This window comes from Molossus molossus, unplaced genomic scaffold (genome assembly GCF_014108415.1).
Source record: "Molossus molossus isolate mMolMol1 unplaced genomic scaffold, mMolMol1.p scaffold_m16_p_20, whole genome shotgun sequence".
In the NCBI taxonomy this organism is placed as follows: Eukaryota; Metazoa; Chordata; class Mammalia; order Chiroptera; family Molossidae; genus Molossus; species Molossus molossus.
The window spans coordinates 24412355-24426935 of NW_023425356.1; the positions used below are offsets into that span (position 1 = coordinate 24412355).

Here is a 14581-nt window from a genome sequence, read left to right on the forward strand (position 1 = left end):
AAAAAGCAGAATCCTCAAAATTAAAAGTCAGAAAAAAAAATCTAAGTTTTTTTTGAGGCCTGACTATGAAAAATGCAAGGATTTTTCAGAAATGTGGGTAAAGGCAGGGATCAGATAATACTTTCAGAATTACCTGAACTATAAAAGATTTAGTATCTATGCTTGAAATCGAACACTAGATGGGTAATGAGAAAAACTTTCTATGAAGAATGAGAGGTGGGAACTTATTTAGGTAGCTAGGCTGCTTAGTGCAAATTTCAGTTCAACAAATCATATTACAACAAATAAAGATTATCTCATCCAAAAATATTTTCTAGTGTTCACTAATATTACTCTGTTGGTTTGGATTCAATTAAATTTCAGATAATGAATAATTTAGTACAGTAAATATTTTCTGGAATCCTTTTGCTCATAATGCTTTGTATTATAAAAATGTATTTTAGCTCTGCCAGTGTGGCTCAGTGATGAACACTGACCCATGCACCAAGAGGTCGCCGGTTCAATTCCCAGTCAGGGCACATAACCAGGTTGTGGGCCAAATCCCCACTGGGGGGCATGCAGGAGGCGGTCAACTAATGTTCTCTCTCATTGATGTTTCCATCTCTCTCTCCAAAATCAATAAAGAAATAAAAATTTTTTTTTGCTGTGTGTCTACTTCTCACTTGCTACCTTCCTTTCTTTCTAGCAACTTAACTAAATTTAGAGAAAAAGCCTGTTGTTTCATGCCCAGAATGTAGTGGACATGTACATATAACTACTATAGTTTCACATTAGACCAGATGAGGCTGGTAGAAAATGCAGATTGTGACCTTTTAGGAATGAAAAAGGTGTAGGTGCCACAAAACTATACATTTTAGGACAGGTTGGGTCCCCACTTCCTTCTCTATTATTTTAGGTTAACAAAACTGTAAAAAGCTACTAAAATATGAAGAAAAATACAGAAAGAAAAGAGAAAAAAAAAAAATCCTCAGAATTTAGGGAGGAGTAGATCAGCCAAAATTGATAGCAAAAAACTATAATTATTTGTTAAAAATCTTTCATTTTAAATATCTCCAGATTAACTGGTCATAAAAAGTCATGTACCTTACCAAACTACCTATCCAAAATTAAAACCTCTTTTCCCCACACTCACCCCCCACACACATCCAAAAGATGTATCTTGAAAGAGAAATGGAGTAGGGTAAAGCTATTTGCATGAAAACACTTTTGAAGTAATTTTCTTACAACTCTAGGTCTTTTTCCTTAATGTAGGACCTGTAATCCCTCCAAAATATATGCAAAATTATGTATATGCATTTTTCTAGGAAAAGAATACATAACTTTTATGAGATTTTCAAATATATCTGTCAGTCCTGGTCGGTGTGGTACAATGGTTAGAGTGTTGGCCTTCGCACCAAAGGGTTGAGGATTTGATCCTGGCTCCAGTCAGGATGCATGTGGGAGGCAATCAATCCATGAGTCTCTTTCACATTGATGTTTCTCTTTCTCTCTCTCTCTCTCTCTCTCTCATACATATTCTCTTTCCTTCACTCTCTCCCTTCCACTCTCTCTGAACATCAGTGGAAAAAATATCCTTGGGTGAGAATTAACAACAACAAAAAAATCTATCAATCAAAAATGGCTAAGAACCACTGATGTCATATGTTCATAATACTTTTTTCTTAAATTGCTATTTCTTTTTTTTTTTCATCCTCACCCGAGGAAATTTTTCCATTGTTTGTTCAGGTAGAGTGGGAGGGAGAGAGAGGAACAGAGAGAGAAAGAAACATCGATGTGAAAGGGACACATCGAGTGGCTGCCACCCGCACAACCGACCAGGGCCGGGGACAAACTGCAACCGAGGCATGCGCCCTCAGCGGGAACCGAACCCGGGTCTCTCAGGACCACAGGCCGACGCTCTAACCGCTGAGCCAAACCGGCCAGGGCTTAAATTGCTATTTCACTGCCTCATTCAGGAAAATTATATCCAAGACAGAGACCTGCTTCTTTCTATGCCATAGCTAAAAAAGGTGATTTCTAAATATAGTACTTAACTATAATAAATGTAATAAATACAAAAAATTGACATATAAGAGCTAGGGATTTAAAAACAACAATCCCCAGAGACTATACAAAAGGAAGAGCTAAGTATACTTCCTAAATGCCTAAACTGTCACTTGTTCTTGGTTTTGGATGTCTCAAGTGAGGGTAAGTGATACGAGTTTTAAAAAAAGTTAAGAATGAATTTGGGGTGGATATGATCACCTTTATAAGAGATGATACCATCACAGATCTCTTTGAAGATCTGGGCTAGGCGGGCTGCTCGAGCCACTTCAATGTTTTCCTCTGCAGCTGCCAACCGTCTTGTTCGAACAGATCGGGCTGTCTGCAGGGCGGAGAACTGGGTCATGAAGACGTCTGGAAGGATAAAGTGAAAATTAGCTTCAGAAAAAGAGGAGCTCTATTTGGCTTTCTCTTCCCCAATGGATTCCTGTCCTTTGCACAATTTTTGTTGAAGTGATTAGTAGATTAGTGGTCATGGTGTTCTTTTTCTTCTCCATGACCTTCAAGAAAACACTGAAGTTTATCAGAGAGACAGATGCTGCAAGTTAGAGGAACCTTATTTTAGTTGCCAAATGCTACATAGTATAGTACTATAGTAGTTGCAAGTCTGGGTTTCAAAATGAGTCTGTCTGTGTTTTTACTGTGGCTTCACTACTTATCAGCTATATGACCTTGGGAAAGTTACTTAAACTCTGTGTCTCAGTTTCTTAACAGTAAAATGGGAATAGTGGTAGTATTTCCCTCATGATGTAATTGTGCAGATTAAATAAGATAACTTTTTAGCCCTGGCCGGTTTGGCTCAGCAGTTGGAGTGTTGGCCTGCGGACCAGAGAGTCCCAGGTTCGGTTCCCGCCAGGGGTACGTACCAAAAAAAAAAAAAGATAACTTTTTTAATGTGTTTAGCTCACTGCCTGATCTATAATAAAAATTCAGGAAATAATATTGTTATAAGCAGAAGATATGAACTAACTGAATTGTAAATTTAAAGAATTTATGCCAATCAAATCACCAAGAAGATAGAAGATTTTGGGCAAATTTCTAAGTCTATCTAGTTCCCACTCAGCATATTCCCTCATGCACAATGCAGACTGTTTGTACTTTTTAAGGGAAAGAAAACAAGAGCATGAGCTTTTGAATACTCTGTTTTCAGTCAGAAAAGGTATTTGGACATGCCAATTTCTCTGCTTTGAATCAGTTCTAAATAACAAATCTGTATCAGGAGTGCTGTTAACATTAGTCACTAATGAAGGTGAGAGAAAGGAAATCTGAAGGTCTCTGTATAATGCTGATCTACATGTGGGGGGGGCAAAAAGTCTCCAGATTAACACTGGTGTCATTTTCCTCTTGCTTGTCGTCACTCTTTATCCTGTCTGCAAGGTATTTTCCAGGCAGGAAAGACAAAGGACCTGCTACCTATCTCTAGTGACTTTCAGGCTTTAGGTGATGCTTGAGAGGCGGGTGGAAGGGGGTTTCTTCCTATTCCCCAGGGTAGAAACAAGGGAGTTGGAGAGCTGGGAGAAATAGATTATTGCTGAATGATGTTTCTGTGCTTGGATCTTAATTTTTGGGAAAAGATTAAAAGGAATCCTTGAACAGATTGACTTTTTTAAAAAAGTAACTAATATAACCACTTTGAGAGAACCTTTTGGAATTAGTAGGAATTTTCCCAGTCCTTACCAGACTTAATGTTCCCATCGTCTCGGCAGATGCTATTCCAGCGGGTATATAATGATGCCGAGTGAATATTATCACTGGTGTGCTTTACTTCCTCTTGCTTCTGCCGAATCTTATCCCAGTTTCGGACCAAAAACACATGATGCTTTAATACAAAGTTCCTGCAAGGAAGGAAGAAAGGATTTTCTTTATTCATTAATTCAGTAAGTATTTATTACATGTCTGTTCTACATAAGCCACTGTTAAGATGTTATAAATGGCCCTGGCTGGTTTGGCCTGGGGTCTGGAGAGACATGGGTTCGGTTCCCGCTAAGGGCACATACCTCGGTTGCAGTTTGTCCCCGGCCCTGATTGGGTCATGTGGGTGGCGACCACTCGATGTGTCCCTTTCACGTCCATGTTTCTCTCTCTCTCTCTCTCTCCCTCCCACTCTATCTGAACAAAATATAAAAAAATGTCCTCGGGTGAGGATAAAAAAAAAAATGTTATAAATGAATATTTATCAGTGAATTAAGCTTTTATAAAGAGAACTATATACTGAGAAACATTATTCAGTTTTGCATTCTGATTTTTTTTTCACATAGCATAAAAAACATCTGCCTATGTTATTTACAAATAACTGGCAAGTGCAATTTAAAAGCTACAAAAAACTGGCAACTGAAGAAACCTGATTTGAAGGCAGAACTTTATGAAGTATTTGTACAAATTTTAAAGGAAGTTGTCTAGATAAAGTACAGGCTTAGGATTAGCTATGAGAAGGAGAACTGAACTGGTAGATAAAGGCAAAAACATTTAAGGCGGATATGCACTGGGCAAACAACATTAGGAGTAGTGCCTCCACATGGATCTCTAAACTTAAATGAGTTACATGTATCCTGATTGACCCTACACACAATTTTTTTTGTTAATCCTCACCAGAGGATATTTTCCCATATATATATATGTATATATATATTTTAAGCCTCACCTGAGGACATTTTTCCATATTTTGTTCAGATAGAGTGGGAGGGAGAGAGAGAGAGAAACATCAGCGTGAAAGGGAAGCATCGAGTGGTTGCCACCCGCACAACCCAACCAGGGCCGGGAACAAACTGCAACCGAGGTACGTGCCCTTAGCGGAGACCGAACCCGGGTCTCTCTGGACCGCAGGCCGATGCTCTAACCGCTAAGCCAAACCGGCTAGGGCCCATTAATATTTTTTTAGATAAGAGTAGAAGGGAAGGGAAGCGGGGGGAGGTAGGGAGGGAGAGAGGCACACAGAAACATCGATGTGAGAGAGACGTATTGATTGGCTACCTCCAGCACAATCCCTACTGGTGCCAGGAATCAAACCTACAATCCAAGTACATGCTCTTGATAAGGAATAGAATCCATGATCCTTCAGCCCTTGCATCGACACTCTAAAGACTGAGCAAACTGGCCAGGGCCCTACATACAATTTTGATGATTCCATAATTTGATTTTCACCATAGCCCACGCATAAAGGGTTGTGACCTTGAATAAATCTCAAACTATGGGCCTTAGTAAACAGAGATTAGACTAATTTTATACTTCCTGACTCTGGCTGCACATTGAAATCACTTAGGGAGCTTGATAATCTACTAATGTCTGGGTTTGGTCTCTGAAAATTCTGGTTTAAGTGTTCACGGGTGTAGCCTGAGCATCAGAAATTTTGTTTTGTTTTTTAAAATACGTTTTCATTGATTTTTTAGAGAGGGAGAGAGAGAGGGAAACATCGAAGTGAGAGAAACATTAATCGGCTACCCCCTGCATGCCGGCCCCCCCCCCCCCCCCCCCGGGGATTGAGCTGGCAACCCAGGCATGTGTCCTGGCCAAGAATCAAACTGGGACCTCTCAGTCCATGGGGCGATGCTCAATCCACTGACCCACACCAGCCACACTAGAATATCTTGAAAAATACAACATATTTACTTTGTTCTCCTCTGACATGAACAAATCTGAATACAAGGAAGAGCAAAAATGACCACTAAAGACCCTTTTCATTGCAGTTAATATATCAACAAAGCAGGGATTCTTTTTTTTATCCTCACTCGAGGACATTTTTGCATTTATCTTCAGATAGAGGGGGACAAAGAGAGAGAGAGATGTGAGAGAGACACACTGACTGGCTGCCACCCACACGACGCCAACCGGGGCTAGGGACAAACTGCAACCCAGGTACCGGCCCTTAGCGGTAACCGAACCCGGGACTCTCTGGTCCGTGGGCTGATGCTCTAACTGCTGAGCCAAACCGGCCAGGGCCGAAGCAGGGGTTCTTAACCTTTTCTGTGTCATGGATTCCTCTGGCAGACTGATGAAGCCCATGTAACCCTTCTCTAAACAATGTTTTAAAAGTATTTTAAAATTAATTAAAAATTTTAACTAATTTTGCCCTGGCTGGTTTGGCTCAGAGGTTAGAGTGTCGGCCTATGGACCAGAGAGTTGAGGGTTCGACTCCTAGTCAAGGAGTACCTCCGTTGTGTTTTGTCCCTGGCCCTGGTAGGGGTCATTCAGGAGGCAACCAGTCAATGTGTCCCTCTCACATCGATGCTTCTCTCTCTCTCTCCCCCTTTCTCACCCTCTCTCTTCCTCCTACTCTATCTGAAGATAAACTGAAAAATATCCTCAGGTGAGGATTAAATTTTTTTTTTTTTTTTTTTTTTTTATCCTCACCCGAGGACACTTTTCCATTTTCTGTACAGATAGAGTGGGAGGGAGAGGAAGAGAGAGAGAGAGAAACATCGACGTGAAGGGACACATCGAGTGGCTGCCACCCGCACGACCAACCAGGGCCGGGGACAAACTGCAACCGAGGTACATGCCCTTAGCGGGAACCGAACCCGGGTCTCTCCGGACTGCAGGCCGATGCTCCAACCGCTGAGCCAAACCGGCCAGGGCAGGTGAGGATTAAATTAAAAAAATAAAATAAAATAAAAAACATGCTAAATTTCAGTTAGAAATTAGAGAAAATAAAGACAATTTCCTTCCATCCAAGTTCACAAATCCCTTGGATCCTTGTTTAAAGACCTCCTGCACACAAAAAAATGGCTCAACTATATAGATGTTCAATAAATGACAAGCAAATTATATGCTTTATAGAGTTCGGGTAAGCAAATCTCCTTTTCAATACCTCTCTCGATTGGACATGGGCTTCATTTGTAATTGAGGGGCCAATCTTGTTGGAGTGTTGATGTTTTCACTGGGTTCCTCAGAAAGGTGGCCTCTCTGAAAATAGATGGATCAAAAGAGATGGGAAAAAATGATCAATCAGTAATCACCTCAAAGAATATTAAACCACTCTAAAGATGCTACCCTTTGGTATTTTCCTTATTTCAATAATTGCCTCTGAGCAGCTATTTGAGGAAAGACATGAGATTATTCACCCTTTTTTTCAGCTTGTGCTTAGACTTCCTTTTTTCTTTTGACCGTCCAGACTTTTTATGTGTGGCCATAGGCTGGCTGCTTTTGCTGCTAGTGAGTCCATTCATACGTTGACTCTTGCCTCCGATGATTCCTCGACATTTCTCAAAGCCACACTTACACAGTTGCTTTGAAAGGAAAGAGAATAATGCTTTTAGCCTGCTGTCTCATATATAAGTTCAAATAGGATGCTAGAACAGCTGGACACCCAGCAATAAGTTTGAATCAAGAAATTTTCATATAAAGAAAATTAATTGAGAATAAAATAAATATAAATGGGTTTCCACTATAGTTGAAAGGAAAGATTAAATGTTGGAAAAATTTCACTAGAATAATTAAGAACTGACTGGAGACCAAAATGATTGGGCAATCTCTTTTTACAGAGTTCTGAAAGAATAACATAGACCTAAGTATCCTATAAGTGGAGTTAAGAGTGAAAAAATGTTTTTTCCACTGCACTTCTCAATGGCTACAAATCAGTAATGTTTATTGAAGACCTATGTTATACAGAGCACTGTGACAAAGTTCAACCTACTTCTTGGATTTATTATTCTTACCTGTTTTTCAACATTAAAGGAATGAAAGTTGTAATCATAAGTGAGCTCAGTTCCAGCTGGCATATCTTTAAGAGCATATAGTCCAATCCGGTATACTCCATTAACAGACCTATAGAGAAAGGAAAAAAGTTAAAGGTAGAGATTCTTACTTAATACCATGCCTGAAAACCACAAAAAATGGTACACTGATTTCAAATTTGCCTTGTTTTGTATCCAATTACTTGACTTTCCTGGACAAACTCTGAACTTTTTTTTTTTTTAATTTTAGAGAGAGAGAAAGGGAAAAGGAGAGGGGAGAGAGAGAGAGATACTGGGGCTTGAGCCTGAAACCTGGGCATTTTCCCTGACTGGGAATCAAACTGGGAACCTTTCAGTGCACAGGACAACACCCAACCAAGTGAGCCACACTAGCTGGGGCAAGCTCTGCACCTTTAATCTATCTTTTCTATTCTATCCAGACTATATAATACTGATTGGGTTGCAGCCAAAGTCTCCAACTCCCTCTTCCCTTGATATATGAAAACAATTCTGAGAAACAAGATGTTCTAGATCACTACTCCAGGTGTCCAGGTTGAATGACCCTGGGAGTGGAGATCCCGCCTTGGTCTCCTTGCAGTTATACCTACGCAAGTAGCCAAATCACATTGTCCTCTTCCTTTAAGGGCTGTCAGCCCCTCACCCATACATCCCCTATATCACCCTGATACCGGTGCTGACCCTACCTTAGGAGTCAGCCCGGCAGGTAACTCCCCAATAAAGTTCTCTTGCCTGAACCCAGGTGTGTCCCTCCTTCAGCCGACCTTTCAAATACTGTCAGACTAATAGTCCTAAATCATTTTTCTGGAAAACATGCTCTATGTTTTCAATTAGAATAGGTCTTAACTTTTCCTGCTTGGTAATCAAAGTCCCTCTAAAACAGCATTTCTCAACTTGTGAGTCACGACCCCTTCACAGGGGTCGCATAAAACCATCAGAAAACACGTATTTCTAATGGTCTTAGGAACCAAAACACTGCTCCTCTATCCGTCTCCAGGCAGGTCCGCCCACATGCAGATCTGCCCACATACAACATGAGGAACTGTATTAAAGGGTCGCGGCATAAGGAAGGTTGAGAGCCACTGCTCTAAAACATGGCTTTAGTCTACTTATTAAATAAATTAGAATTATTTCCTGTGGCTTACTGAAACAAACAAACAACAACAACAACAAAAAAACCCCCAAAAAATCTTTAAGTTCGTACTGATCTTTATCTTTCTTACCTGTACATGAGTGTCTCTTTTGTTCAATTTTACATTAAGTTATTAATGGTCTATTGTGTACTTTATATAATAATTATAGCTACCATTTATTGCTTGTTATATTTTGTACTAACTTATTTAATATTCCCCAAAATTATATTAGAAGTTATTATTATTAGGTAGTATTACAACCCCCATTTTCTAAATGAGGAAGCTGAGGCACAGAAAGGATAAGTAACTTGCCCAAAGTCAATACAGCTATATAGTTGGGGGAGTCAAGTTTCAAAACAAGGCAGTCTGGCTTTAAAAACTTAATCACTATTCCAACTGATAACAGATTATTTCATTAATCCTCAGAATAATTGTATGAGACAAGTATTATGATCCCTATTTTCCATATGAGGTATTTGTGGCTTAAAGAGTTTATTCACTGTCACATAACAATTGCATTCATAACCAGGGGATTAACACCTAGGCTGCTTAATACCACAGCTTCTCTTCATTTCTTTTCTGTCTCCCTGCCAATGTGGAACACATCAAGGTTTAGCTTGGATACTACCTTATCAAATATAAATTTCTCTAATCTTCAGTTTTTGGTATTCTTTTCCCTAAATTCACAAAACATTTTTAGTCTATACCTGCAGTTGGGAAACTATAGCAGACAAACTGCCCCCATCTCTGTAAATTTTTACTGGCACACAGTCACACCCCAAAGTTTGCTGACCTCTGGTCTCTATTATAACACTTAAAATTTGATAATATACTATATTATATAAAAAAATTTTGGGGGGAGGTATAACTTACATGTTGTAGAATACACAACTCTTAAATGTATTGCTTGCTGAATTTTATATATCTGTACACCTCCATAACTCCCTGAAATCTCCTCTCTTTCCCAATCAGCACCTTCCCCACAAAGAACTGCCACTATTCTTTTTTTTAAAAAAGTTTAATATTTTGATTGATTTTTAGAAAGAGAGAGAGGGAGAAATATTGATGTGAAAATGGAACACTGACCGGCTGCCTCCTGCATGCCTCCCACCAGGAATCGAACCTGAAAACCTGGGCATGTGCCCTGACCAGATATTGAACCAACAACCTCTTGGTGCACAAAACAATGCCCAACCAAGCCACACTGGCTAGGACAGTATTGTCACTATTCTGATCTCTATCACCATAGATTACTTTTGTTTGTTTTGAATTTCAAATAAATGGAATCATACAAAATATACTACACTATGTACAATTATATGCCTAGCTTCTTTCACTCAACAGTATACTGTAGTTGCAATGTATCTTTACATTGCTGTGTAACATTCCATTATATAAATATTGAAAAACTTCTACACCTATTCTACTGTTGATAAACATTTGTTTGTAGTTTTAACTATTATTGAAAAAACTTTTTGTCCTGGCTGGATAGTTCAGTTGGTTAGAGCATTGTCCCCATGTACACACCAAAGTTGTGGCTTTGATCCCCAGTCAGGGCACATACAAGAATCAACCAATGAATGCATAAATAAGTAGAACAACAAATTGATGTTTTTTTCTCTTTCTCAAATCAATAAAAAAAACGAACAAAAAAGAGGGTCTTTCCTAGCTAGTCCAGCCCACGTCTTGGTTGGTCCCATAGAGAAAGGAGTGCCGCACTGTCTGTGCTTAATAAATGCTCTGAGCTGATCTGTGAGGGAGAAGTCAGCCACCATTTGGGCTCTGGAGAGCACTCATGGGCAGATGGCCCAGCAACCAGCGTGGATACTCTCCATCCCTAAGTGTCCCTGCTCTGGCCCTGAAAAAAATGTTTTTGGCCTTGGCTGGATTGGTTCAGCAGTTAGAGCATTGGCTGGGGATGGAAGGGTCTTGGGTTAGATTCTGGTCCAGGGCTCATGCCTGGGTTGTAGGTTTCCGTGCCCTGACCAGGGCTGTGTGGGAGGCAACCAATCGATGTCTTTCTCAACATCAATGTTTCTCTACCTCCTTCCCTTCTACTCTAAAAGAATTAAAAAATCAATGGAAAAAAAAAAAGTTTTTGTTTCCTATTGACACATGTCTTTTGAATGTAAGTATTCATTTCTGTTGGGGATATACTTAGGAGTGGGGTTTCTGGGTATGTTTAGCTTTGGTAGGTACTGGTAAACATTGTTTGAAAGTGGTTATATGACTTTATACTTCCACTACCATCTAAGAGCATTCATATTGTGCTATACCCTCGCCAACACTTTGAATTGTCATTCTTTGATTGTAGCCATTGTGGAGGGCATATAGCGGTTTGTCAATGTGTTTTAATTAATATTAATAAGCACCTTTTTATGTTTATTGCCCACTTTTATACTCTCTCTTTTGAACTGCCTATTCTTCACCTGTTTAAATTGTATTGTCTTTCTCTTACTGATTTGTAGATTTTGGTTTTATCCAGGAGTAAGTCCTTTACATGGCAGATATCTTCTCCCTAGTGTATGGCTTGCTTTTATACTCTCTTAATGTTATCTTTTGATAAGAGAAATGGTTAATTTTATAAATTATTTCCTTATACAGTCTGTGCCATGTATGTCCTGTTGGGACATAAATTACCTATACCAAATCTATGAAAATATTCTCCCATGTTTCATTATAGAAACTTGATTGTTTCAACTGTGATGTTTAGGTCTATGGTCCACGTTTGATCAATTTTTGTGTGTGGATTGAGATAGAAGCCAACTGATTCAGCACCACTTATTAAAAACCCATCCTTTCCTCACCGATTTGCAGTAGAACCGCTGTCATAAATCAGGTGACAGTAAATGTATGGGTTTTTGCCTAGACCCTCTATTCTATTCCATTTATCTGTTAATCTGTCCCAACCAAATACCTACTGTTTTCAGTAGTGTACCTCTATAATAAACCTTGAAACTTGGTTAAGTTCTTACATTTTGTTCCTCTTTATCTTGCCTTTTTTAGGTCCTTCACAATTACATGTTTTGGAATCAACTTGTCAATTTCCATAAAAATTGAATTTTGATTGAATCTGAACTCATAGATCAACTTGGTAAGATCTGATATCTCAAATATATTGATATTTCTAATCCATAATCATGGCATACTTCTCTATTAATTTAGATGGTCTTTTCTCCTAATAATGTTTATTGGAGGTTTGTTTATAGGAGGTCTAATAAACTTCCATTAGATTTATTCCTAAGTGAATAAATCTATGTTTTATGAATTTATTGCAAAGAGTACTATCTTTTGAAAAAATTTATTATTATTTTTTTATCCTTACCCAAAGACATTTTTCGATATTTTTTATTCAGATAGAGTGGGAGGGGGAGAGAGAGAGAGAGAGAGAGAGAGAGAAACATGAACATGAAAGGGACACATCAAGTGGCTGCTACCCACACGACCCAACCAGGGCCGGGGACAAACTGCAACCGAGGTATGGGCCCTTAGCAGGAACCAGACCCAGGTCTCTCTGGACCGCAGGCCGATGCTCTAATCACTGGGCCAAACTGGCCTGGGCAAGAGTACTATCTTTTTAAAAAAAAATCCTCACCTGAGGATATTTTTCTATTTATCTTCAGATAGAGTGAGAGGGAGGGAGAGAAAGAGAGAGAGAGAGTGAGAAATATCGATGTGAAAGAGACTTATGGACAGGTTGCTGCCCACATGACCCTGACCAGGGCCCGGGACTGAACCACAACAGAAGTACATGCCCTTGACTGAAATCAAACCCGTCACTCTTTGGTCCATGGGCCGATGCTCTAACCACTGAGCAACCGGCCCAGGCATAAATGGTAGTATCTTTTTTTTCCTTATATATACTTTTAGAGAGAGAATGAGAGAGAGAGAGAGAAACATCGATTGGCTGTCTCCAGCATGCCCCCCACTGGGGATCAGTCCCACAACCTGGGTATGTGCCCCGACCTGGAATCAAACCGGTGATCTCTTGGTGCATGGGTCAAAGCTCAACAACTGAGCCACATCAGCTGGGCTAAATAGTACTATCTTTTATTTATTTTTTTATCCTAACCCGATTACATTTTTGCATTTATCTTCAGATAGAGCAGGAGGGAGAGAAGAAGGAAGAGAGAGAGAGAAACATCGATGAGTGAGAGACACATCGAGTGGTTGCCACCCACACGACCCCAACCAGGGCTGGGGACAAATTGCAACTGAGGTACATGCCCTTAGTGGGAACCGAACCCGGGACAGTCTGGTCTGCAGGCCGACGCTCTAACTGCTGAGCCGAACCGGCTAGGGCAATAGTACTACCTTTTAAATTTCACTTTCTACTTGGTTGATAATAATATATTACTATACATTAAATATATTGATTTTTATATATTTGACCTTGTTTCCACCAATCTTGCTAATCCACTTATTTATAAAGAAGCATATGAGGTCACGATGGTGGGTAGGTAAATATAGTACTTGGAATCTCCCACAACCACATTAGAAGTACAACTAAATTGCCCTGGCTGTTTTGGCTCAGAGGTTATAGTGTCAGGCCGTGGACTGAAGGGTCGTGAGTTTAATTCCCGGTCAAGGGCATGTACCTGGGTTGCAGGTTCAATCCCTGGCACCAGTTGAGGTTGTGCAGGAGGCAACCTATCAATATGTCTCACACATGGATCTCTCTCTCTCTCTTTCTCTCTCTCTTTCTCTCCCTCCCTCCCTCCCTTCTACTCTATCTAAAAATCAATGAGAAAAAATCCTCAGGTGAAGATTAACAACAACAAAAAAGCTAAAGGAGTTCATCAACACCAAACCAGTATTACAAGAAATGTTAAATGGTCTTCTTTAAGAAGAAGAAAAAAAACAACAACATTAAAAATATGAATAATAAAATGGCAGTAACTACATATCAATCAACAATGTTAAATGCAAATGAAAGCCCTGGCTAGAAGCTCAGTTGGTGAGAGCACTGTTCCAATACACCAATGTTTTACGTTTGATCCTAGGTCAGGGCAAATACAAGAATCAAGCAATAAGTACATGAATAAATGAAACAACAAGTTAATGTTTCTCTCTCTCTTTAAATTTGATACATAAATTTTAAAAAGAGCAAATAAAATTCTCACATCAAAAGACATGAATAAACTCAAAATGAATAAAAGGCATAAATGTAAGTCATGAAACTATAAAAATCCTAGAAGAAAATATAGGCAGTAAAATTTCAGCCATCTCTTGTAGCAACATTTTTGCCAATTTATCTCTTAGGGCAAGGAAAGCAAAGGGAAAAATAAACAAATGCGCCTATATCAAACTAAAAAGCTTCTGCACGATGGACTTCCAGTCAAGATGGCGGCGTAGGTAAACGCGGTATCGTGTCCTCCCACAACTACATCAAAGTTACAACTAAACTACAGAACAACCATCATTCAAAACCACCTGAAATCAAGTTGAATGGAAGTCCTACAACTACAGAATTAAAGCTGCAGCCACATCGAGACTGGTAGGAGGGGTGGAGGGTGGAGGCTCGAGGGCCGGTGGCGAGACGGGCTGGTCCCACACCCTCGTGTGGCGGATAAAAATCAAGAGGATACCTCGGCTGGGAAGGTCCTTCCTGAGGACTGAGGGGGTCCCTGTCCCACACCAGGTGTCCCGCTCAGGGTTCCAGTGCCAGGAAGTGAATTCCCCATAACTTCTGGCTGGAAAAACCAGCAGGAACTGAGG

General features: G+C 39.8%; 1 protein-coding gene across 4 annotated transcripts in view; it reads right to left on the reverse strand.

The window, feature by feature from the left end:
* ASH1L (ASH1 like histone lysine methyltransferase) overlaps positions 1-14581 on the reverse strand; it is a 233625-nt gene that overhangs the window by 14648 nt on the left and 204396 nt on the right. For all 4 annotated transcript variants that reach the window (XM_036272123.1, XM_036272122.1, XM_036272120.1 and 1 more), the window contains 5 exons: positions 7695-7803; positions 7101-7265; positions 6848-6942; positions 3721-3878; positions 2245-2397 (listed from right to left, as the gene is read on the reverse strand). In XM_036272123.1, coding sequence (XP_036128016.1) covers positions 2245-2397; positions 3721-3878; positions 6848-6942; positions 7101-7265; positions 7695-7803 — 680 coding nt within the window. The remainder of the gene's footprint in view (positions 1-2244; positions 2398-3720; positions 3879-6847; positions 6943-7100; positions 7266-7694; positions 7804-14581) is intronic.